Below are 27,201 nucleotides of genomic sequence, written 5' to 3'. Positions count from 1 at the left end.
CTGAGGCTAAAAATAAGGAAGGATTCAGTGAATGGGGAATCATGTGAGGACTTTCACATCTGCCATAAGAGTCAGCATTTTTGTTATGTTTCTGATCGAGATCCACTAAAATTACATCCAGTTTGAAACCACGAACAACCTGAATCTGGATTTAAGAATGTGCTAAAGGCGTACGACTGCAAGAAATGCCATGACACTATTTCTTTAAAAATCCCCACAGATATTTTAAATGCTCTTCCCCAGTGCATTGTTAGCGTTGCTAGCTGGAACCATGCTTGAGCTACCGTCCTTATGGGGTAGAGGGTGGGGAGAATAGCGGAGCAGAATAGGGGCCAGATAGAATTTCTTTTTCCTGACTGGTTAATCATAGCTCATGTGATCAAAAGAAGTCACCCTTGGCTGGAGAGCTTCCTCTTGGCCTTCTAAATAAAAGCTGACTTACCTCAGAGTCTGGAAGGCAAGTAGGCCATGCTCAAGATTATAATGATGTCATTCTATGATTACTTAGTGGAAACCAACTATGTTATTATTTAGTCTCATTTCATATATAATATATATTAAAATCTGCAAAGGAAATGTTCCCTAACCTGCATCCCAGACTTCCAGCATTCACAGTTTTATTTATCAACCGTCTCCAGTTTTCAAAAACAATAGCCATTGGTGGGGTCTCGATAAATGCATTTCATCAAGCTTGAAGAAAGACAAACAAAAGCATGGTTTTAATTGCTTCTTTCCAAGAATTGAAAGTGCATTGCAGTCCTGGGCAAGTTGACTCAGAAGTAAACCACACTGAGGCAATTGGGCTTATTCCCAGATAAGGATGGATGAACCTGTCAGTTTCATTTTCTCTCATTTTCCCAAGCTTCAGTTTGACACATTTCTGAATCAGTGTGTGTGTGTGTGTTTAGATACCTCACAAAAAATAAATCACCAGCATTTTAGTGGGCATTTCTCTTAATTTACAAATTTATATGCAGTTTTGCCTAATATATCCAGTTTTCCAGTGAGGCTGATAGTGAGTTGTAGTTTGACAACATCTGGAATGAGGTTAAGGTGTTAAAGGTCAAAGACAGCACTTTGAACTGAGCCTTGGAACTATGTGGTAACTACTGCAGAACTTTAAAGACCAGCAGTCCTCATCTCTATCATGTGGCTCAGTTAAAAAGCATGGCTGCTGCATTCTGGACCAGTTACCTCTTGTTTCCAGATCTATGCTGCAAAACTGACTGGGGCCATTTCCAGGCTGTCGCTGTTTTGCGGGTATGATTCAGTCATAAACTGGCAAATTTAGGTCGCGCAATCAAATTGGATTTGGCATTCTTTGGCATCAAACCCACTTCAAAAAAAACAACAACGCAAAAAACCACCCAGAAAATGTTTGTGGTATGAATGAATGCTTGGTAAACAGTGACACTGTACAATCTCCATACAAATTACCGTATGTGCAAAGAATAAATCAGATTGAATGCTTAATCAACCCGTCACCTGGAAGAGCCCTGGTTCCCACATTCTTGTGTAACAGCTTCCATGGGTCATCCTTTGTGGAAGAAAAAAATGTTACATCAGGACCAAACCAGGATCTTTGATTGCTGTCATGAGGACAGCCACAATTGGCTAGACTACAGTGACAGGTGGAATGTCTTGCTTTTGGGCAAGGATGAGACTAGATGGGACCCAGCTCTATGAATCTGTGAAATGCAGAAGTGGCCCTGAACAACCCAGAAATGCAGACTGACAGCCATGCTTGGTAGATGGCTCCTACATGGCAGTGTGATGTTGGGTTCTGCAGATGTTTCTTTTTTCTTTCTAAAACATCGCCATCCAGTCATACTCACCATGGTAGGCTCCATGTCATTGCTAACCTGTCAATTTCTGTGTGGGATATGGCCTTAGGTTTTCTATTTTAATTTCAATAAAAGCTGCCCAGGCTTGGAAAATACTGTGGCTTGGTTCTAGAAATCAGCCCCTTAACCACACTATAGAATGTTTCTCTCCCCTATGCCTCCTACCCCCAAGTTTTCTGTAGTGGCTTCCATACGCTGTCATTAAATTATGGATCTGACCACCCTTTGTTGCTTATTCTGGTGTGGTCTTTCCCTTTTCAACTGGGTGGATGGAATCAGAAATGCCTATCTTAGAATTAAACACACTGAAGTTAACTGAAAATCTGTATTTAGTGGCCAATGTTGGCTGGAGTTGCTTTCCTCCCCTGATTTTCATTTCTCCTTTGCTGTTTTCTTTTCCTAAGTAAAGAGATGTTGATATATACAGTGCTCCAGTGGCCTGTTTTCTGAAGCTGCCAGAATTCCAGATTCTTGAGAGCACGTCTGACGCATCGCTACGATGGCAATATGGGCAATATTGTGTTTTACCAAAAAGTCTCTCTGTGTGTGCAGCAGCCATTGATTCTCCCAGACCTTAGTTTAGGTGTCCTCTTTTCATTCTTTTCCAATCCAACTTCCTTAATACTCACCTCCTTCTTCTTTGCCCATCCATCTACCAATGCTTAGTATAAATATCTGCTCATATAGCTGGAATCGATTCTCTGAAGTTCACATGCCAAGTCCTGTAAAGTAATGCAGGAATGTCTCCTAGGTGCTAAAAGGTGATACTGATGCTCATCAACTGGATAAAGATCCTAGGACCATACCCTAGTAATGAAGGACAATGTTGAAAGTCGTACAGGTTTCCCTTTCGTTTCACTGACAGTGAAAGAACTTGTAGTTAAGTGGCAAACATTCTGTGTCCTTTATATGAACGATGGACACTAACTCTCCCACCTCCTCCTCCTTCATTTCAAGCGCATAATTCATTATACCATAGTATTCTATTGCTATTATTTGAAAAAGGGATAGTGAACAGCCTTGGGAGGGATGTAAAGGACATCATCACTTTTTTTCAAGGCTTTTCCTTTCTTTCAAATTTACTCGAGTCCCAGGTGGCATCCTTGCATCCCTTTACTTTTTCTGAGCCTGTTTTTCCATTCCATCAAACTTTAGCAAGCAGGCAGCCTTCTATTTCTGTTTTCTAATAAAGCATTGCATAAGTCTGAAGTTGTATCTTCACCTCCACCCAGCTCATAAATGATGACTAATAGTGAAAACAAAACAAAAAGTGGCTGCAGTTGAAATACTGGGAATGGACACACAAAGTTGTGTGAAGGCTGTAGTGGACAATCCTTAAGCCACACACAAAGCTTTTGTCCAGCAGCAATCAGATGCCCATACGACCCCCCCCCACTTTGCATTTTTGCTGTTTATCATATGCGTCTCTTGATTCCTCTGAGACTGAAACTTCATATTCACTTATTAGCTGAAGCATTAAGAAAATGCTTTCCTTGGCTGGAAAAGTTTAGGCACTTGCTGGTTTAAACCATGGGGGCAGGGAAGTGGAAATTCAGCTATGTTATTTTATGAGTTATAAAACCATTACTTGCAATACATATTTTCTTATAGCATCTTGAAGGGTGTTATAAAAAAAGTATTCCATCTGACCTGGCTCAAATAATTATTTCACCTTCCAGGCTAAGCATGAAGTATCTTCTATTAACACACTCTCTCTCTTATGTGTGTTCTTAATCCTTGTTTTTATGGTAGCTTGGGGATATCTCTTTTCCCAGTGGGTGAGATAGGAAAGAATTAGACTTAACAGAGGTATCGCTTGCATCCATCCTCTTCATATGTTATGCAGATGTAAAATGTGTGTGTGTGTGTGAGAGAGAGAGAGAGAGACACAATAAAGTCAGAATATAAAACCACAAAGTACGTTATCAAAATAAAAACAAGAACAACCCAATAGCACCCCCCAACACATTTTAAAAGGGCATAGGTTCAATCTCCAGTTATAGAGATTGTATAGCAGGTGATGTGAAAGGGACCTTTGCCTGAGACCATTGGGAGCAACTGCCAGACAGAGTGGACAGTACTACAGGTTACATGGACCAGTAGGTATGATTTGGCATCAGGAGCTTCCTGATTTGTTATGGTAGCCTCTTGAGTGGCTTACACTGCAGTTTTGTGGGGCAGGGGAGGTGTGGGATCGTGTGGGTCCACTGTGGCATCCCAAGACTTGCTGTTCCACACCCACCAGGACAGAAAATGGATATGTGTCTGAGAGAGTTTTATATTTTGCTATACCAGCTCCAAAAATCCAAGGATTGGGCCCCTTTTGGAAAGCACAGGCCTTTGGACCTAGTGTAACCAAAGCCACTGGCCTCCCATGCTGAAACAACTCGTTTCGGGCCTTTGTGCTAGCTTCCACTGGTGAAGTAGCTTCTGATCAGCAGGGAGAAGCTTCCCCTAACCAGTGGTGGTGCTCTCCACTCACAGAAGCGACTATGTGCCATTCTACCATCAACACTGAAGGAAGGCTCTATATCTCTTTTCAGTTCCAGTCCCAAGACTGCCAGTTTCTTTTGGCTGTCCCCACCCCCCATTTCACACACACCTTGATGATGTCACCTCCAGCCAAGGGAGGGAGTGGAAAAAACTTGCCCCCTTCCATAAGGCTCACCAGCCATTAGCTCCTATGGCAACAAATCACCTGTACTTGCTCTTTAGTGAGAAGGTAGTCTCCTGGCTGTGCCGTGGTTTAAAACTACCCTGGACATGCTCCCCCCCCGCCATTGCTGATTGGTCAGTGGGGCCTGCCCTCCTGGGTGGGACCCTGCCCTGCACCATTGGCATGGCCAAGCCCCAGCTAGAAGGGCGCCCATCTCAGGCCCCATGCTGGATCACCACGGGCCCCGAGGCCTGGCCGCAACGCCACCCACCCAATAAGTTAAGCGGACTTGTCTTTCGGAATTGGTCAGACTACCTAGCCTGTCCATATATTTTATTTATTTACTCAGCAAGATTTATAAACTGCTTAATCAAAAACTGCCTTTCGGTAGTTTACATAATAGTATAAAATACAGTGGTACCTCAGGTTAAGTACTTAATTTCTTCCGGAGTTCCGTACTTAACCTGAAACTGTTCTTAACCTGAAGCACCACTTTAGCTAATGGGGCCTCCTGCTGCTGCCGCACCGCCGGAGCACGATTTCTGTTCTCATCCTGAAGTAAAGTTCTTAACCTGAAGCACTATTTCTGGGTTAGTGGAGTCTGTAACCTGAAGCGTATGTAACCTGAAGCGTATGTAACCTGAGGTACCACTGTAGTCATTAAAATGAAATAATGATAAAAACAGACCTTGAGAACAGCAGACAATAAAATGGTCAAAATACAGATAAAATCAACAGTTGTAAAATCAAATATACGTAAATAAAAGTACATTTCTAAGTAGTCTTGCCTAAATAATAAAGTTTTTAGCAGGCGTTGAAAACGGTGTTTTGGGATACCTTTTTTCAGTAGGGACAACCAGCACAGTAAAACACACTTTGATTAAAGACAAAACTTTGCATTTGTGAAAGCAGGCATGGCGTGCTTTCAAATCTTTCCCCTGTTCCTTCAGAAGATCCTGCTCACAAGCTATATTTCATGAAGGGGAATTAGAGGGATGTTGATGACCTGCCAAAACCCCAAGCAGTGACAAAATCATCAGAGCGCCCTGGAAAGGATGCCTTTGCAAAAAAACACACACCAGCCTTTCACAGATGGCTTATATTATGGATACCCAAAAGCACATGACAGCATTTGTTTGGTTTAAGAAGCTGGAACAGGCTTCATTGATAGAAAGCATAAATATGTCCTCTTGTTTTATAATATCATTTATATAGTATGGTCCTGTCAAACCAGGTGAGATCTGTATTCTATGAATTGTTGATTCAGACACATTTTAGCAGGACCCCTTATTAAATCGCTCTCTGTTTGTAAAGCTGTTTAACAGCAGAAGAAATGTTTAGCATTTTAAAGTCCTGTAGATTTCAGTGGAAGAGTTGTGGCTATAATTAAGGCTTGTGAGGCTATTGTATACACCCTTACCTAGGAATGAATCCCATTGAATTCAACAAGCCTTACTTCCGAGTAGACATGTATAGGATTGCTGTGTAATTTTTTACAATGAAGACTAAAAGTGCTAAACTTTGGCTAGAAAATATTTTGTGTTTCTGCATAAATCTCTTGTATACAGGTGACAACCATTTTCCACTTGGACCTGGAAGAGAGTAGAACAGGGTGGGCTTAAGCATGCTCTGCCAACACATGCGGGGACCAGGAACTGAACGCCCTGCACAGAATGGTCACCGCCTATATTGTATTGTCTCCAGAATTCAAATCTTCCTCTTTCCAGATGTGTGCTGAGTTTATAGTTAAAACATGAACCTTTCCAGTCTAGGCTAGCTGAACACGAACCCTTTCTTGATTATTGTATTTCTAGAGCAGCCCCAAGTGTGGCTCCGAGATGAGACTGTGTGTACCTGTGCTCTCTGGTTGTGAATTTCTTCCATCCCCCAAAATGCCCTGAGTGATATGTCTGGATACTTGGCCTTGTTCAGATGTTCTCCATGTGTTTCTAAATTGTGATGAATAAATGTCACAGTGTTTTTCAAGCATTCAGTTCTCCAATGCAAGCTAACCCAGTGTTGAACTCCAGGTTCAAATCCCCACTCAGCATCGGCACTCATTGACCCTGGGCAGTCAGTCTCTTGGCTTAACCTATCTTGCAGGGTTAAGGTTAGGATATCATGGGTAGGGAACAGTGTATGCTTCACTGATCATCTTGGAGTAAAGTTGACACACCTATGCAATAAAAGCGGAGTACAGTGGTACCTTGGTTCTCAAAGGCCTTGGTACTCAAACAACTTGGAACCCAAACACTGCAAACCTGGAAGTAAGTGTTCCGGTTTGCCAACTGTTTTCAGAAGCCGAATGTGCTCCGTTTTGAGTGTTACGCTTCCAATTTGAGTGTTACACTGAGGTCTGTCGGTTTTTGCTATTTATTTTGCGTTTTTGTTTTTGTGGCTCTTTTTGTTTTGTTTTTGTGACTGTGTGGGACCCAGTTCAGCTACTGACTGATTGATTGTGTGACTGCAGCACATTGTTTATTGCTTTCATTTTATGGATCAGTGGTCTCGTTAGATAGTAAAATTCATGTTAAATTGCTGTTTTAGGGGTTGTTTTTAAAAGTCTGGAATGGATTAATCCGTTTTGCATTACTTTCTATGGGAAAGCGTGCCTTGGTTTTGGAACGCTTTGGTTTTGGAATGGACTTCCGGAACGGATTAAGTTTGAGAACCATGGTACCATTGTAATAAAAAATAACCTAGAATGCCACTGAGAATATGAAGGGTATCTCTCCCACACATTTTAGGCCACTTCTGATGTTATGTTAGCATTGCACATAGAATTGCAATAGTACATCCTTCCTGCATCACTCTGTTAACATCAAAAAGTCTTGGTTTTTTGAGACAAATGTATACCAAGGCTACTTCCCATTTCAGCATTGTCCCAGCTCCAAGTGCAAAGCACACTGGCATGGGCTCCTTTGCTGACACGAAACATCCAAAAGGAATGAAACACACTCCATTGGCTTAGGGTAATGTCCAAGAGGCAGGCTGAGTCATCATTAATCCCCAAACAGCTAGAATGCAGGGGTGTGGCAAGGAGGTATGGAGATTCCAAAGCCATTTAAGCACTCCTAAAATATCTTATTAGAAATTGAGCACAGGGCAGTGTTCTTAATTGGGACTACTTCCTCCCCAGGGATTTGGTGGGGTAGGGGGATTTGATTCTATTTCCATTTGTATAAGAAACTATCAGATTTGCACTTCTTGAGAACACAGTTCTTTGAAATGGACACTTTTACAATTTTTGTGATGCAGTTATCCAGTGATACAATGTGTGCAACATGGCATATACTGGGAGAAAAATGGCATAAAGTTGTATTTTATTTATTTATTTCATAAGATGTGTGTGTGTATATATAAATGTGTGTGTGTGTGTGTGTGTGTATTTATATATATATGTATATATGTATATAGATATATATATGGATACACACACACACACACACACACACACACACACCACTTGGTGGTAAGGGGAGGCGGAACCCTCAAAGCAGGTTACAACATGCAAATAATGGTGAAAATAATGCCAAAAAATGCATTATATTGTTGCAGTTGCTCACAAAAATGTAGGCTTTAAGGTTACAAAAATAGGCATATTAGGAAAAAATATGTTGATGAATTTTAAGGAGAGTTTTAAAAACATACCACAAATTACCGTGAAAATGTGGAAAACTGAATTTAAGACTGGAAAAATGGGGAACTGAGAGGAAAGTGAAATTGACACATCCGAACGTCACTATGAATCCTCCCCCCCCCCACCGCCCGTGTAGATTTCATACCCACAAAGAAACCTGACATTAGTATAACAAAGAAGTTGCTGCGGAATTTTTGTCTCCTCTTCCACAGCAGTTTGCCAGCCACACTGTCGGTGATAAGCATTTCTTGGCTTGCCTTTTTGTAGCACAATTTCCCTTTTAGCTTGGTCTGAATTCTAGGCAATGGCTTTACCTTATGTGAGATGCCTCTGTGGGAGTCCTCGGCAAACAGTGGAGCATCACACTGCGTTATCTGGCACGAGATGGAGAACAGTTACTGCTTTGAAATGCTCTAGCGTCTCCAAAAGCCAAGGGATCCATCACTAAAAGCCTGGCTCCAACTGTCCCCTACTCTGGGTCTAAAATCAACAGCCTCCCACCCACTGACCCCACAGCAGGATGACTGGCAACCTACTTCCCCCAAAAGAGAATCTTTGTATGAGAACAACATTAATTTAATGATGATTAATATCCCATACATTCTGCAAAGTGAAGCTAAAAGCATTCAATCACTGGTTGAAGTATTGAAATTTTCCCTGGAAGATTGATCACAGAGGGGCAGTGACCTTTTAAGAAATTAACAAAGGGGAAAGCATATGGATTCACCGCATGAACTCAGAAAATAGGAATGAATTAGCTCCGTGCAGTATAAAGACACTGCGTATACCTTAAATCTACCTATCACAATAACACAATTTCATTATTAACATTTTTTATTTCTAAAGCACCTCCTGTCGGCGGATTTGGGTGATCAGGTTGAGCCTTTAGCAGTAAAATACACAAGCACAGCTTCTTATACCTCACAATAATATGCTTTTTAAAATAAATTTAAAAAAGACCAATTCTAGTTATCTAAGCTGACTAAACTATTGGCTGAGGTTCCAAGGTAATAAGTCTCAGCAATTAATATTTGAGATATTGTACAAAAATGTAATAATGGCACCAGTCCAGAGGTGCCCAGGTAGCTGAATGTAAATTGCTGTACCATATGATATATCTGCATGGGGCAGATAACCTGTTCTGCTAGCTTTGGCACCTCTGATTTCCCATGACGAAGGGGATACTAGTCTTATGGCCCTCCTGTTGAACTACAACTCCCACCAGACCCAGATAGCATGGCTAGTGGCAAAGGATGATGGGAATTGTAGTTCAACATCTGCAGGACCATAAATTAGTGAATCCCGCTATGAGGGGTAATAGGCTGTCTCAAATCTGCCCGCCTTGCCCTAAACAGGTGATTGTAGCTATTAGACAGCGGCAATCATCTTTTGGACACTGTACCTGAGAACATAAATTTTCATAGTCCAGTAGGGGTGACATTTGGAGCCCTCTGCCCCCCGCTAGCACCCTTTTGTGAAAGAGCCTGCCAAGAGCAAAAAAAAAAAGCAAAGTATGACAGCGAGCAAATGAATTCAGCAGCCAAGATCAAACAGTGCAATGCACAGTCTTGAATTGAAACTTTCTGGTTGCTAGTGAAAACAGACATCCTGTTGATCAAATTAGGTTGAAACTTGTAAGGGTATTACAGTGGTACCTCGGGTTAAGAACTTAATTCGTTCTGGAGGTCCGTTCTTAGCCTGAAACTGTTCTTAACCTGAAGCACCACTTTAGCTAATGGGGCCTCCTGCTGCCGCCGTGCGATTTCTGTTCTCATCCTGAGGTAAAGTTCTTAACCTGAGGTACTATTTCCAGGTTAGCGGAGTCTGTAACCTGAAGCGTCTGTAACCTGAGGTACCACTGTACATTAAGCGCACGTGCAACAAAGGCATCAGACAATGTTGATACAGCGTAAAAAAAATAAAAGCCACTTCTGGTGGCAGTAGTCAGTGTATGTGGGTGTGCACTGAGTGACAGATGGTAAGGCACTTCTGTGTCTATCCAGTATAGGCCTTGCACTGTAGTGGTTGAATGTGGAAAGAACTCGGATCTATATCCACATCCAAATGTTGGCCAGCATGCCCATATGCATCAACATGCACATAAGGCAGAACTTTTGAAGGGTTTGGGAGAGGGGTTGGGCTCAAGATCCTATGTCCATCCCATGAAGCCTCACATTTTTTCTGCAAAATTGGGGGGACCTCCAGTAAGCAGGAAACTCTTCCCGACACATATTTTGCCTCATTTTCCCACCCACAGGACTCCCTGTTTTAAAGCAGGAAGAATGATCATAAATATAAGGTTTGCACACACACACACACACACACATCCCACACACGTATAGTCTTAAAATTATATTCAAAAGGAGTTTAGATGGGGAAAGTGTGTGGGCAAGAGTTAAAATCAAAACAGTGAAGGGAGGAAATGGCAAACAAATGTACCATTAGGAAAGTAAGAATGCTTTTTGTTCAAAAGGGGGGCGGGGAATCCTTCCTATTGGAACAATCAAAATATTTTCTTTATCCATAAAATAATATTTATTAAGCCTGGATTAAGATCCATCCTGAATTCATTTTGACAGCTCGTATAACAAATTTGTTTAGTATTTTTGTGGTTAAGACTTCTCCTTTGCACTGCAGTTTCTTATTGTTCATGGACACATAGCAAATGGCTAAGGATTTTATAATGGAGAACATGGTTAACATTTGCTCTCATGTGTTTGAAATGTGACTCTGGATGGCTGGAAAGAGAAATATTTGAATTAAGTCACCCATAAGCTAAGGATTTGTAATAAACCTTTGTCCTGAGAGCTGCTTTAATTTATTCTGAGGTCTCTGCTGTTTTCAGCTCAGTCTAGGGCCTGCCCTGCAGTTAGGCAAAGGGAGGCAGCTGATTCAGGTGGCAGATGCCAGGCTGCTGCAGCAGAACCCACAACCCTTGCCTGCTACCCTCAGGTATGGTGGAGGAAGGATGTCGTTCCATCACTATTGTTGAAGGAAGATTCAGCTGCCAGTCGAAGCAGATTTTGTACATGGAATACGGGAAGGCAGGGGAGGGGAATATCGTGTCCACCTCAGGCAGAAATATGTCTTAAGCCAACCCTGGCTTAGTCTAGTCTCTGCCTGCAATATTGGGAAATAATATGAGCATAGCAGTGTGATGTACAGGTAAAGTAGCACTCTAAGATCTCAGTTTTAGGCCATGATCCAGATAACCTGCTCTGCATATGCTTGTAGGCTTTGACGTATGGCACGGCTGTTTTCAACTATGTAAGCAGCATATCTTGCAAAAATCTGAGCAAGGAAAAGCAAGCCACATCTGCAATTGTATCCAGTGGCGTAGCGTGGGGGGTGCAGGGGGGCGGTCGCACCGGGCGCAACATCTGGGGGTTAGGGTTAGGGGGCGCAAATCCACGGGTTAGGGCAAATTACTTGCCCTGCCCCGGGTGCTGACAACCCACGCTACGCCACTGATTGTATCTCTTAATTGTGGCCACATTTATTACTTAGTTGGTGGGGGGGGTGGGATAGGAAGAAAAAATTATGTAGGAAAGCACTTGCAATTATTTACATTTACTTTTATGTAATATCTGCTGGTGAAACTGTCATTCTGTTTTATTATTTCCTTATTTATTTTGCATGATAATTTATTAAATAATAACATGTTCTCAGAGCAATGAAATATTCCCAAAGCTGAGAATGATATATTGCAAGATAATGTCAGTAAAAACTTCAAACAGAAATAACAACACCTGAACAAGGTTTTCAAGGCCTTTTTAGTCAAAGATGTTATTTTTATTTCAGTCAATATCGATAATAAGCAATCTTTTCTGCTTCAGAAACTGGCAAAAAGATATTTCTAAGCTTGTCTGGAATGGGAAAAAGCCTAGAATAAAATATAAAATACTTATAGATACAGAAGATAGAGAAGACTTTTCCCTTCCAGACTTGAAATTATACTACGAAGCAGCTTGCATCACGTGGATTCGGGATTGCACTAAATTAGAAAGAGATGAAATACTGGATTTGGAAGGACGTGATAATAGATTTGGTTGGCATTCATATGTATGATACGGGAAAGATAAAAAAAAATAAAGGTTTTCATAATCTTATAATAAGAAAAGCACTTATAAAAGTTTGGAATAAATATGAAGACTTTCTAGAACCAAGAACTCCGTGGTGGCTCTCGCCGGTGGAAGCATTAGCATTAAAACCGCTTAGTAAGGGAGGAAATTGGCTGACGTATAGAGAATTATTAATAAAGGCGGAAAAAGGATTAAGGCTGAAAGGATATGAGGAATTGAAGACCTTTTTACAAAGCTGGTTACATCATAGACAATTAAATGAACATGTTTCGGAAGACAGTAAGAAAGGTTTCAGTTATACCAGCTTCAAACTTTCAAAAAGAGATAGTCAAGAGTGACACAAAATTACTTTTAAAAAGTATAATCTTCTACTTTATGGGGAAACATTAGATGAAATGGTAAAGTCAGCACAAATAAAGTGGGCTCAGGATTTAGGTCATAATATACATACAATTTGAAGATTGGGAAAAGATGTGGAAGGTGAATCTAAAATTTACAGATTGTATCTTACTGAAAGAATTATATGAAAATGATGTATAGATGGTATATAACACCAGAGAAAGTGTATAAAAAGGGATCAAAAACTTGTTGGAAATGTAAAGAAAACGATGGTACATTCTATCATATGTGGTGGGAATGCAAAAAGATTAGAAATTATTCGGAAATGATATATAATGAATTGAAAAAAATGTTTAAAAAGACTTTTGTTAAGAAACCAGAAGCATTCCTCCTATGAATTTTAGACCAAGATGTAAAAAAAGAAAATTGGAAACTATTTATGTATGCAACAGCGGCAAGAATTATATTAGCACAAACTTGGAAGACAGAAGAACTACTAACAAAAGAACAATGGCAAGGGAAACTTATGGAATATGCAGAACTGGCAAAACTAACAGAAAAATTACATGAAAAGGACAACAAAGACTTCAGAAGAGAATGGGAACCATTTAGAACATGTATGAAGAGGCAACATAAAGAAATGGACTCATTGGCAGGGTTTGAGTAAACAATCACAACTCTATACAACAAAAAATAAGACTATATGTATTGGGAAAATTTTGGGGAAACAATACGCAGGGTGAACAATATGGAAATAAAACAAAACAGGAGTATGAGGGAAGTCCAGGGGAGTAGGGTGGAAATATGAAAAATTGTTAGAAGTATACATGGAAAAACCAATTATTATTATTTTTTTAAAGGCCTTTTTAGTCAGACCAAGTTCCTTGATTTGGTGGGTTTCTTGTTGCGGGTGGTTCCTCAATCCTGGGGCTATAACAGAAAAAGGCCTCAGTTGTTGCTCCTCATTTTACAGTAGTAGGCGGCAGCACTCACAAGTTGTCTGTCATTAGTGAATCTCTGTGTATGGGAAGGTACATATGGTTCTGTTTATGATATTCAGTGTTTACTTTTCTCCGTATTCTTTCTTCTTTCCAAAATTTAATAAGAATAAAATTAAAAAATAGCCCTAATCTGCTTGACCCTACCATAGCAAAGAGCCTTCGCCCCATTACCAGACTCTGGAACTTTCTAGAACTAGGTTTTCTTTTAGGGCGAGTGTGCTGTAATATACATTATAGCTGACATTTCAACTATGTTTATTGCCCCTTCTCAAACGAAGTGGTCTGAGCTACTGGCATATCTGGGTTTTCTGCTACACCTCTACTCATCTCCCAAACTAGCAACATAGCTCAGTGCAATGTTCAATTAATTTTAGATTATTTCTAATTACCCACTGACACGACTTGTAAATGATACATTAGTGGAAGGGATGGCTTTGGGCAAATATAATAGTCTGTCAGTCTTCCCCAGAAGCTATAATTAAATCAAAAGATAAGAAGAGATTACTGTAATTATTTTGACAGTGAACTGATAGAAGTGTGCCCAAGTGACACAGATTGAAGAGCACCAAATGTCAATTGCTTAGAAACAATTAGGGTAAAGCACGAAATGTAAACATGTGCTTATCTATCCTTAGATCTCCTCTGGGCTACTTGCTAAAATTGCCCCGATCATTGATGAGGTCTTAAGGTTCAACCAAACTCTGCACAGAAGAGGATTCTGATGACTGTGGTGGTTGTACATGATTTGTAAACTCGTTGGTCTTGTAGTTTGGGTACCACCAATGTCCAGTTCAGTTCTCAAAGAAGACTAGAGCAACAGCAACAGGTTTTAAAGAAAATGTGCTCAGACATCAGAATGCAACATTTTTTCCTTATAATAAATGAAAGATGCAAAGCATATAAGGTTCTGCTTTTGAAGGCAGAAAGTACTCAGAAAGCTTTTGAATTACATATTTCTCTTAGGTCCACATTTTTGTGTATTTATACTGTATTTCTTTAGCTGTTTATTCTGCAAGATGAAAAGTTCTCGTGTAAATCAGAAGCTTGCTTACCCCTACACCACAAGACTTTGATCAAATTAAATATATCCCATACCTTATTTCTGTGTTCTGGACATACCCCAGCCATCAACATGAAGCCTTAATGTTTGGATTGCCAAGGCTTTCCTCCTCTGCTTCCTCCCTGCTATGCTTCCAGGGTCACGGTTTGAGAAGTCACATATCCTTTTAATAATACCCATGTTGAATATCAAAAAGAAACAGGGTGACAGAGAACAGGGTACCACTGGCTGCCAAAAGTGGCAGATGAGAGACCCAGAGTAGCAGGTTTGCAAGATGGCCTATCAGACAACGCCTAATTTGGACAGCATGCTAAACCATTGTTTATTGTGATGGAAATAACCCTAGTTGAGTCTTGGCTTGTGTGCTCTCCCCTCCTTTTCGATGACATGGAGTTCTGAAGCCTTTGCTTCCATATTTTTATTAACCATAGTTTGTCATCCCTTCTGAACCCAGCAAACTATGGTTGATCTTTACCGTTACAAAAAAAAAGTCCAGTTCAAATCGTGTGTTTGAAAACTGGCTTATTTCAATAGAGAGTTAAGAGTAACCACAGTTTAGGATTTGGACATAATTCTAAACTGATTTATTGAAAGCTTCCAATCTTTGCCTCACAGCTGTACTGGGTGTGTTTTTGCCCCAGGCTTTCCTAGGCTTGTTTTTATCCCTCTGAACCCTAGTTTAGCATTACATCTGAACAGAGACAATATGTGGCACAATTGTAAGCATGTTTGCTTAGAAGTAACTCCCACTGAATTACTCCCTACTAAATGTGCAAAGTGTGAGGAAGAAGTGTTCCTATGTCTTTTTACTCACCAGTAATTTCCTACACTATTTATGCATCTTATGTGATAAATAAACCAGGAATTTCATCAAAAGCCCTCATATTTGAGGTCAGCAGAAACTACACAGGATTTTCATATGACTTTACTTTCTGTGAGAAATGAAAAATAAAAGTGTTGAGAAAGGAAATGTAAAACCTGACTTAAGAGCCTTTTGTTTGAGTTTGGTTATGGACACTTTGTGAATTATTACAGACAATTCATTTTGACTTATCACACCGAGTTTCTTGACTTGGAAGAACCCCAAACACAACTGAGTTAACATAGGGATTGAGTTACCACTTACTTAAAAAGGAGGGTGGTCTCACCAGGGCAGAATGGAGTTCATTAACAGGCTGAGGCACTTTCTTTGTAGCTACCTGTGTTGTACTTAACCCTTTTAACATCAGACGTTTAGTTCAATCAAATACTTTTTGACAAAAATGAAAAGTGAGAATTCTCACATTGGATTTCTGACCTTGGATAAAAAGAAAATGATATTTATTGCTATTTATTATTATTTTTAATAGGATCCAAGTTCAAAGCTGTATGACTTACTATAAATTAACTGTGGTGAAGCAGGGCAGTTAATCTAATTCTTTGTGCTCTCTATTTTTTTTTTTTTTTACAAAGGAAAGTTGCTTGTTTGAAACATTTTGTGTACTGACTAGGGCCAGATTTACGCTATCCTTTCAATCACTATGATGCCACTTGAAACAGTTAAGTCTTTTCCCAAAGAATTGTTAGGAGGCTCCCATTCCTTTTACAGAGCTACAGTTCCCAGGGAAGAGGCTTTGATTATTGCTAAATCACTTTGGGAATTGTAGCTCTCCTAAGAACTCTCAGCTCTCTTAACAAAAAATTACAGCTCCCAGAATTCTTTGGTGGAAGTCATGACTATTTAAAGTGCTGTCATAGTGCCTTAAAACCATGGTGTGAATGCTACCTAGTAGACTGTAGAATGCGATGTGTGGAACGAAGAGAAGGAGGGAATTGTGGAAGCTGTTTTACGTGACCCATAGTGTTCTTCAGTTTAAATTTGTGGTTTTAAATCATGTCAGGGCTCCTTTGAGATGTGCCTGGTATGGAATTGTGTGATTCAAAACAAAGTTGTATCTTTACAGTGATGTTTCTGGAATTTATTATGCAGAATGCTGAAATACTTTCTGTTTGGTTCCATATGGTTGTCATCAAAACTCAGTTCACTTTATTTCTTACTGGGCGCTTCCAGACTGTTGCCATTTTGAGGTGGGATTCAATTACATACCGGCAAATTGAGGTAGCATAATTGAAGTTGATTTTGAGCTCTTGAGCAACAAAGCCACCCCCCTCATAGGACTTCTTACAGTAAGAAAAGTGATAGGAAAATGCAGTAGAAAGTGTGGGATGACACTGATATGACACAACATCGTATAGCCTCCCCTCAAACAAATAAGGATGAATGCTTAATAAACAGCTTGCTTGGAAAGAGACCATTGATGAATATTTGTATTTTATTAGACCAGCAAGTTGGTTAGCAGGTTATAAGGTTTGAACTCACTGGCCTGTAACATTGGTGCAGTCCCATAGAGATAAATTAAATAATGCACATGTAAAAGTCATGATTCTGTCTTTTAAGTGTCTCAGAAAATAATCTGCTGGGTTGAGTTGCCGAAGTAAGCCACAAAGCTACGTAACACAATGTAGCTCTTTGAATTATTAAATTGTGTTACGTAACTTTGTGGCCTTCTTAAGCAGCTCAGCCCAGCAGATTTAGGGACACAGAGAGCAACGTCATTCCATCAGTTTGTCCTTTGCACGACATGGTTTAGGATGCAGGCCTTCCATTTTGAACAAGGCTGTATGTGAAGAAAATGGCTTCTCTTTAGAAAATGCAGCCACTGGGATTTGACACTCGCCGCAGCAGAGATTCAGCGCTCGTGCATGCTGCTGCTGTGTACCTGCATTATAAACTCCCTCCCGAAGTCTCTGGATTTCCTGACGCACCATTCTGCTCCTTTCAAGGACTTAGTACTTTTTCAATAAAAATAAATAAATTCAATTTGTGGCTCTATTTCAAGTCAGTTGGTTTGATGGTATAAGTAGAGCGGTACCAGTTTTGGATTTAGAGAGCTGTGTGGCTAAGTCTCTTTTCATGTGGTTGCCGGAGACATTCTTAGAAACCCCAAACATTTTTGAAGATCCTCAACTGGAGACATTCACAATTCTTCCCTCCCTTTTTACCATTAATCCTTCATGTTTTAACAAGCACTGAAGTTAAGGCAGCCTACACTCTTTCCTGTCAAATCGCCCTCCTTCCCTATATCATTTCTCTTGAATAAAGCAATCTGCTCCCTGTAGTCCATACTCTTGTAAATCAAAGGGATAGATGTCAACACATGCCATATGGAAATATAAACTTCCTTTTTTTAATTAAATGGGATTTTGACATTTGGTTTGAAGTGTTTGTTTTTTTTTCTTCCAAAAAAACCCCCTCCTATGCAAAAGGCTATCAACTGTTTTTATTTTTAGTTAAAGTTAATTCCCCCCCCCGATACCGCAAATAATTTCCAGCTCCAGAATCTTTCCAGTATCCTTCCATAGCTCTTACGTAGAAGATAAGATAGCAAGTATTAAAAGCTGTCCACATCTGGAAGAATTCTCACTTCTGAAAAGACATGATTGTAAATATGCTGCCTTTTATTGAAATAAATTTCTGATGCCTTTCTTTCTGACATGTTTGCTGTTTAAATTACGGAAAACTTTTTATTTTCTCCTTATTTAGCATATGACAGTACTGTCATCCTATTATGCAATGGTAACACAGAGAAGTCTGAAACAAGTGGAAACTGCTTTGTTTTGTCTTTTGTTTTCTTTTTGCGGCAAAATTAGGATAAGATTAGGGACCTTATCAGTATTATTCTTACTTTCATCTCACAGGATTTTGAAGACATTGTTAAGGTGAACAAACTTGCAAGAACTGACATGCAGAGGTCAAATAAAAGCTCCATACGGGGCAATTGTAGCTCTTTATCTGAGCCAAGACATTTGAGAGAGTGGGAATAATTTCTCTCTTTAGCTGTTATGATTTTATAAGCCTCTGTCAATGCCCACTTTATAACTCTAAGCTATAATGCATGCTATTTCCTTATCTGCTGATGTCCACTGGGCTACTGTTGTCAGAAGATAATGCTTTGTTCCATTTGGTAAAGACTAAGGAGGAAATGTGCCGGTACTCTGAATCTGCTTGATTCAGAGCTGTTGGTTTTTTTTATCAGTATCCAGAAAATCTGGTCCTAGACGGTTGTACCCAAGGAAATTGTCCTGTTAGAGCAAGGATGTTCTCATGCACAACAGCACTTCCTCCCCCTCTTCCTTCGTGCCCCTCCAAATTTATGATGGGAGTTCTCCCAAACACCTGGAGCAAATTTGAGGTGGGGACAAGGAAAAGGGAGAGAAAGGGAGACTTGTTACACAAGTGAAAGTCCTTCAGTGAAAGTCCAGTTGGTGGCTACAACCCACTAACTGGATTCAGCAGTTTAGTTCTTTTAAGGCCAGTTTCCTAGCTCTGATCCCAACCCCCCAACCCGTTTCCAAGGAAATCGAGTTCTGGAAATTGGATTTGAAATGTAATTATATGGGGCCCTTTTCAACTGTCTGAAATGGGCCCTAAGAATAGGGTTGCCGTACTTCCGGAATTTTCTGGACATACCCGGAAAACTGCAGCCTCCAGTATCCTGGAGGAAATTGACGAAATATCCGGGGAAATCAACAAGTTTTCTGTCTGGATTTTCATTTTTTGAAATATGGCAACCCTACCCTAACAGGACTAAAACGAGATGCTTCTAGGTGCCTTTAAAACCCCGTGGTGCCATTAAGAGTGCAAACAGACCTACAGGCCACCATGTCTTCTGCACACATGGCCTAAATCACGGAACAGCACTGGCCACCTGTGTTTCTGTAATATGGAGGTGCCTGGTGTTTGCTTTGTCAGAAGCTGGAAATACTTCTAAACTCTTCACATTTCCAGTGCCCACAAATGAAATATTGTTTCGCGGCCCACAGAATGCCCCAGGGAGTGACATTTCTGAAGAAGACACTTCACCAAATGCAAATCTAAATCTCATATTAGAGTAATATTTATTTAGCACTCTCCTCCAGATGGGTCCAGGCAATGGCTGGCAGAAAGCCATCCTGATACATGAACACCAGTATGCGCAGCCAGTTCACACTTCCCATGTGCACATCAGATGTGGGTCCTGAGGTCAGGCTTCCCAACCAAGATAATGTAAATTACTATCTGTTGCAAGCATATCCATCTGCGGTTAAAGGGATGTGCCATCACTAATCCAAATCTGGCCTGCATTAATTCTTCAAAATAAAAAACAGCCTTACCAGGCACAAACGAACATTTTTAGATCTGTATGTACTGCACACAGTAAAGGCAGAGCAAAAATGAGACATGAGGACACAGTAAAAGTCCTGCTGGATGAGACTAAAAGTTCATTTCATCCAAATTTCTGTTCCATTGGTGGCAAGCTGGAAACCTCTGAGATGCTTAGCACATCCCCTCAAATGAAAGATAAAGGAATATACTTTTTATTTAGAACCAGTTTGGCATAGTTCAGACCAGGGTTCAAATCTCCACTCAGCCATGAAGTTCTCTGAGTTACCATGGGTCACCATCTCTCAGCCTAATCTACCTCAGGGGGTTGTTGTTGCTGCTGTTGTTGTTATTTAGGATATGATGTACAGGGCAGAACCTTGAGTTTCTCAGAGGAAAGGTAGAATATATAACAAATAATTTGGGCTATTCTGCACTGTGAAAAAATACACAAAATTTTATTGACTTTCCAGAAGAATATAATCCTAGCAGATCACACTGTCCTGCAACCAGGGCTATTAGCCACTTCTGATTATTGCAGATCACACCACAAATACATGGTGCTCTTTCCTCTTCAAGACATTATTTAATAAGGCAATGACTACAACCAAAGAACCTCTTCCAATGTAAAAGAACCCATATGTTTTGTACGTCTTACCTTTATTCCCAGTTCCATAAATGTGGAGCTCTTGTTGAATGCTGCAGATTTGGTCTTCTAATTCAGCCGTGGAAACATTTCTACATTAGAGTGTTGTGTATATTAGGCAGGAAGCTGACATGAGACTGATGTACCATCTTGACAATTCCAAAAAGGGATGGGCATACAATTTTAGGCAGATGCACCTTTTAAGTTCATTGGGGCCTGGAAGAGCATTACAGTGTAGACACGCATTTGCCTCAGCCCTACACACTTTGTTGGATCAGGGCCCACAAGTCTTCGGCGTGTTTTCTCCTTCACATGGGAACGATACTGTAAAACAAGAGTGAAGAACCTTCAGATGTTGGAATACAGCTGCCATCATCCCTGAACCATTGGGCATGTTGGCTAGGGCTTATTGGAGTCCAGCAGCACCTGATGGTGCCCCAACCTGCTGTAAAGTTTTCCAAGAACTTCCCATTGCTCAGGAAAAGCCTTTTTCCAATTACTCGCTATAACCTGTCTGGCTGCAGTTACCATCAATTTTACTGTAAAAATGCAGAAGAGCCAGGGGTGAACCAATGGAGAAAAAAGCTGAATAATATTATAATTTTAGAATATCTAACTGTGAAGATACACAGAATGAAAGGGTTTAAGGTCAGTGAGAAAGAGGAGGATTGGTTTGAGAAGATATTGAATTATTTGGGTAGGTTTGAACAATTTGGGGCAATTAAAATGTTAAAAGTTAAATAAACCTTGTGGATGGAGGAGTGTTAACATATATAAAATTGTACATATGGTTGATTTGAATATGTTATTATTGATTATTTATGCCCAATGTATCAGCCACCTGGGGGGGGGGGTTCACTGTTTGTGTTTTGCCTTGTTGTTAAAAAAATAAAAAAATTAAACATTAAAAAAAAAGAAAGAAAAGCAAAGCCTGAAACTATTCTCTGTATTCTTCAGTATCCAGGGCTATTTTTCTATCAAAACATTAGGGCAACCTAACTGCCATTTCAGAGAGTGTATTCAGCACTGCAGATATTGGCTTTAAAAAATCTGCTGCTATTGTCACACAACGTTTGTCATTAGTGACAAAGCATGTGGTTGTCTGATTAAAGCTTTGATATGAAATGATAATATATCAGACCTGGTCTTCAAGAGTTGTTGCAGCCTGTAGAAATGGAAGGGCAGCTCCACAGCTGCTGATTTTCAAGGGCTCTCTGTTCTTGTGCCACCTATCACAATGGATATTTCTGCGGGTAAACTTGTGGAAGAGGGCACCCTCTGAAAATGATGGAAACTACATTTTTTGATGTTGCACTTGACCACTGATGAAACTGCAGTGCTTGGTGGGCAAGGCAGCAGGAAATAACAGCATCAGATAAGCATATGAAACTTTTAGCAGAGTAAAGGGGAATGGGGGATATTTGATTAATATTTCAATTTTAAAAAAACACTTTAGCTTGTTTGAACACCTTAATCAGGTATGGGGAGCCTGTGCCCCCCCAATCCCCCAGATGTTGCTGGACTACAAATCCTATTTCCCCCGACCCTTCACCATATTTGCTGGGGCTGATGGTAGTTGGAAATGACTGGATACTGGTTCAGCATCGCTGACTGAAAGGGTGGAAAGACTGAAAAGAAAGTTAAATTCATGCATACAGATGCATGTGTGAAGCAGCCCTGTATTTTGAAAGGTTTTTCAAAGAACAAGGCATCAAAGGAGTATTTGTTTCAGAGTATTAATTCTAGGATTATTTTTCTAATAGAAACAAAAGAAAGAAAGAAAGAAAGAAAGAAAACCCTTCATTCTTTTATCCCTTTTTTCTTTTTCTTCTAGTCTTCTGTGATGTCTGTCTGCTTCGCCCGCTTTCATCCAAACCTGGTTGTCGGAGGGACCTATTCTGGCCAAATTGTGCTGTGGGATAATCGGAGTCACAGGAGGACACCAGTTCAGCGCACACCCCTTTCTGCAGCTGCTCACACGGTAAAGGATTAAACTCATCATCAATATTTTTAAAGACAAATATCAATAGCAGGATGTTGTAGTGTAATATTTTTGTACGCTAAATAAAAAATTAAAATAAAGAGCTTGTAATTTTGAATAGTAAGTGACAGGGTAGACTATCAGGGCTACAAATTCCTTGCCCAGGCAGGGCCTGTGCCTTTAATTATGTCGCTCTGCTGGTTGTCTTGCGTACCCCTGCTCCCCATCTATGACCATTAGGACTGTCATTTTTGTTTGTTGTTGTTGTTTAGGCGTTTAGTGGTGTCCGACTCTTCATGACCCCATGGACCAGAGCACGCCAGGCACTCCTGTCTTCCACTGCCTCCCGCAGTTTGGTCAAACTCATGCTGGTAGCTTCGAGAACACTGTCCAACCATCTTGTCCTCTGTCGTCCCCTTCTCCTTGTGCCCTCAATCTTTCCCAACATCAGGGTCTTTTCCAGGGAGTCTTCTCTTCTCATGAGATGGCCAAAGTACTGGAGCCTCAGCTTCAGGATCTGTCCTTCCAGTGAGCACTCAGGGCTGATTTCCTTAAGAATGGATAGGTTTGATCTTCTTGCAGTACATAGGACTCTCAAGAGTCTCCTCCAGCCCCAGAATTCAAAAGCACCAATTCTTCGGCGATCAGCCTTCTTTATGGTCCAGCTCTCACTTCCATACATCACTACTGGGAAAACCATAGCTTTAACTATACAGACCTTTGTTGGCAAGGTCTGTCTCTGCTTTTTAAGATGCTGTCTAGGTTTGTCATTGCTCTGTCTCTGCTTTTTAAGATGCTGTCTAGGTTTGTCATTGCTTTTCTCCCAAGAAGCAGGCATCTTTTAATTTCGTGACTGCTGTCACCATCTGAAGTGATCATGGAGCCCAACAAAGTAAAATCTCTCACTGCCTCCATTTCTTCCCCTTCTATTTGCCAGGAGGTGATGGGCCCAGTGGCCATGATCTTCGGTTTTTTGATGTTGAGCTTCAGACCATATTTTGCGCTCTCCTCTTTCACCCTCATTAAAAGGTTCATTAATTCCTCCTCACTTTTCCTGAAGCAAGTCCAAGGGCAGTGGGTAAGCCAACCACTGTATGGAAAGGCCAGAAAGCGCTGCACCTTTCCTTGGTGCCTTGATGCAATTCAAGGGAAGAGTGCTTTTCCAGGATCTGGCAACCCTGATTTTGTAGATAGATTCATTTGCAAATACAGTAACGTGCCCGTGAGTACCTGACAGAAGTTCTGATGTTATTCTGGTTGAATGGTCCTGCTGTGTTGAGAAATCTGTGACTTAACAATTGCCTCTTTGAGGAGGCTGTCATCAGTGTCCTGGGAAAAAGAGAGAAACTGATAATCCACTTCCACTTTAAAGGAGAACAGCAGTGACTGAGTCCTTCTAAATCATTGAAGTCTAGAGCATCCCCTGAGGCAAAGAGGGTAAAGTTGCTGAGTTCTGGATTCATAAGGCAGACACTCAACCTTTCTGGATTCATTAAGTGGCCAGATTTCTGCTGAAATAAACATGAGAAGCTTGTCTCATAATTTCTTCATTCCACCCCTTTCTAAGAACAAACTGCAATTGTATGGAAATTGGGACATTCAAAGTTTCCTGTCCCATTTTTGCAGTCAGAAGCTTCTCTGTAAGCAGCTGTTTGCTCTGCCTGAGGAGGAAGGGGACACACATTTCCATATTGCTTCCTCCCATGAACCAAGTAACTGCATGGAGAGTGGTAATTTAGAGGGGAGGGTTAATCACCAATATCGGTAGTGTCACTTTCCCAATCAAACTAGCAGCCTCCCATCCAATGGCTGAATTTAGTTACAGAATAAAATAAAACCTGGATATCAGTCTTGATCACCATGTGTAATATGTAGCTTAGCCCTGTGAAAATGGGTATGTTGATACTATACCTTAAATTGACTTTTAAAAGAAAAAAATTAGATCTCGGTGGGGTGGGGGGAGGATATAATCACCATAAAATATGGCAAGTTATGATTATTTCACAGATCACTTTGCACGAATTGGACTACTAATGCCGGCAGATTGTGGGATGCAGTGTAAATTGCACCGGCTCCTTCTATGATTTTCTGTCAAAAATCATAAAAAAACTTGGCAGTTTTGAGTGCTCCGTGGGGGAATGGACAGTAACAAAGCTTGCTATTTGTTAGAAATAATGAGATGCTGTGATCACCCAACAAATATCCTGGGGCTTTCAGGTCCAGGTTGAATTAAACTGATTTTGCTCATTGCTGAATTCGAAAGTCATGATCTAAAAATTGTGACATCCGAGTGTAAAAGATGAATTGTGGTAGCAATGAGGTTAGCGGGCAGCCATTTATTTAAAAAAGGAATATATTGCTCCAAATTTCTGGCATCAGAACACTTGCCGTGCATGAGTAATGCACATCTTAGAGTTAGGTCAATTTAATAAATCCACTGATGGCGTTCCTTTGATGACTAGTCACCAAGCTACACTTGTAAACATTGTCATTTTAGGAAGATGACTTAGTAGTATAGGAAGCTTGTGGAGACTATGCAGGTCACTCAAAATGTTGACCTAGTGTTGAAGAAACTGATTTCATCCCGCCCCCCATCTATTAACACTTGTCAATCCCTGCTGACAAGTCTATACCTGGGACACAGGAAATGTGTGCACTAGAAATCACAACTGTTTCAGCTGGAACACAGAAGATGTATTCATAAGCATATGTTGTGTGCATATTACATGTCAAATTCAAACTACTACAAGGATCACATCAGATCATGGTTAGAGGAGTCTGCCCTTCAGGATAAGCAGAAATTAAGACCTAGCTTTTATCATGTGTCCATCTTACATTTCAGTTATACCAAGCTTTTAAATGACTCCGTAAACCTGGGAGCAGAATGGATTGCTTGTCTTACCTCCAGACCCACTTAACATCCACCAGTTGGACAAGATGTTTGCCTATGGATTATGCAACTGCTTCCTGGGATTATTAGGGACTAACATTTCTGTGGTTTGGGTCTACACATGTTGGTCTTTATGTGCATAAGCCCTAGGTAGTAATTATATTCAATGCATGAATTTCAGGTGACAGGATAGGCAGCAATGGTGGAGTGAGTAAACTCTTTGTAGACTCATCTAAATTATTTGCGTAAAGTGAAAGAGTTCAAATATTGTTCTGTGTAAGCCACTTTGTGCATGATTTATTTTTTTTATCCCCAACTTTCCTCCAAGGAGCTCCAATGTGGTGTACATGATTCTTGTCTTCCCCATTTTATCCTCACAACAACCCTGTGAAGTAGGTTAAGGCTTGTCTTGTGAATGGTTTAATTCATTAGCTGACTGCGTCTTGCAGCATCCTGGAAAGCCATGGGCTTAAGTGTGCTGATTCTGCCTTGAGACTGAGGCAACCCATTCAATTCCACCAAAGCAAGCCATCCGGTAATGCAATACTCACTTTTAAAATTTAATTTTAGTCTGTATGAAAACAAGATTCGCTCCCTTCCCCCACTGGAAAATACGTCCCATGTTGCCACCAACCGCTGGCTTCCAAATTTCCTGAGCTTATCCCTCCGCCTTGGTGCCAGGATTCACAAGGGAAGAGAGTCCCACCACACATTACTCACTAATTTCCTTTCACACCCACCACACATCTGCATTTGGGATAACAGGAAATTTTAATTAAGCTTTTAAAAACCCTCTAGCATGATGATTTCATTTCCAAAATAAATAAAAGCAAGATGGCATCTTCTCCTCTTGGGAAAAGAGAGAGCCCAGCAAGATTCTCCTCAAAGTACAGTTGGCGTTTCCCCTCCCCCCTCCCCCCGCCTCCCACTCTGCGCTCGAAACATCCCTTTCAGTTCTGCAGTGAGACTTATTGCTTATGAAATTGACAAGTGACAGCTCTGATTAAAGCCAGACACTGCATAAAGAGAGCGCTGCAAGGAAAACAGGGAGGCATCCTCGTGCTACTGAATGGTGCTCCACCTATTTGAACTTTGCCTCCTTTCGCCCCTGATGTTCCCTTCTTAAGAGGACCATGTTACCAACCTGTATAAGCACCATAGTGAGGAGGGCAAATGTTCAATAAGCTTTGGTATGAACTGACTCTTGGCTGGGTTGATTTCATAGAGGCACATGTGGAAGGCCAGCTCCGGCTGGTGGAATGAGTAAGAGCTGAGCAAGGGTGGCAGTGGAATCGAATAACCCCGCTGGTGCGCACACACACAATTAGCTTTCTTGTCATGCTGTTTTTCATGTACCCATCCGTGAAACCACATATGAAAAAGATCCAGTGGGATTTAAAATGAATAAAGTCCATATAAGATGCTGTAGTCAAATATGCCATCTAACTTTGATTGCCCTGCCTTTATTAGGCAATTTCTGGAAGGCAGGAGTGACTAGTCGGGCTTTTTTGCTCTTTTTGCAAGCCCTCTGGCAGCAGAGGGGGAACACCAGGACAAAAGATGGGATGCCCACCCCTGTCATGCATGCACAGGCTACACATCTAATGCACACCACACAGAGAGAGCCAGATAGAGAGACAGACAGAAACACACAAATCCAGGGGCATATGCAGTCTGTTAAACACATACCACAAACACACATGCAGATAACACACATACAGGGAGGCAGGCAGACACACAGGCCAAACATCACCTCCCTCCTACCACTCATCAGATGTTTGATCAGCCTATTTGGCCAGAATGAAAGCTAATATGCATGTACACCACTTTCCTCATCCTTGTGCTTTACAAATGTTTTAGACTACAACTCCCATCATTCC

The 27,201-nt window shown here is 40.8% G+C and overlaps 1 protein-coding gene across 11 annotated transcripts in view; it reads left to right on the top strand.

The window, feature by feature from the left end:
- DYNC1I1 (dynein cytoplasmic 1 intermediate chain 1) overlaps nt 1–27,201 on the top strand; it is a 228,848-nt gene that overhangs the window by 139,388 nt on the left and 62,259 nt on the right. For all 11 annotated transcript variants that reach the window (XM_083578649.1, XM_083578648.1, XM_083578641.1 and 8 more), the window contains one exon: nt 22,285–22,431. In XM_083578649.1, coding sequence (XP_083434775.1) covers nt 22,285–22,431 — 147 coding nt within the window. The remainder of the gene's footprint in view (nt 1–22,284; nt 22,432–27,201) is intronic.

The sequence above is a fragment of the Podarcis filfolensis genome, assembly GCF_964270895.1.
Source record: "Podarcis filfolensis genome assembly, chromosome: 12".
In the NCBI taxonomy this organism is placed as follows: Eukaryota; Metazoa; Chordata; class Lepidosauria; order Squamata; family Lacertidae; genus Podarcis; species Podarcis filfolensis.
Note: the sequence above shows the minus strand (reverse complement) of the source record. Positions and strands in the feature narration are given on the sequence as shown.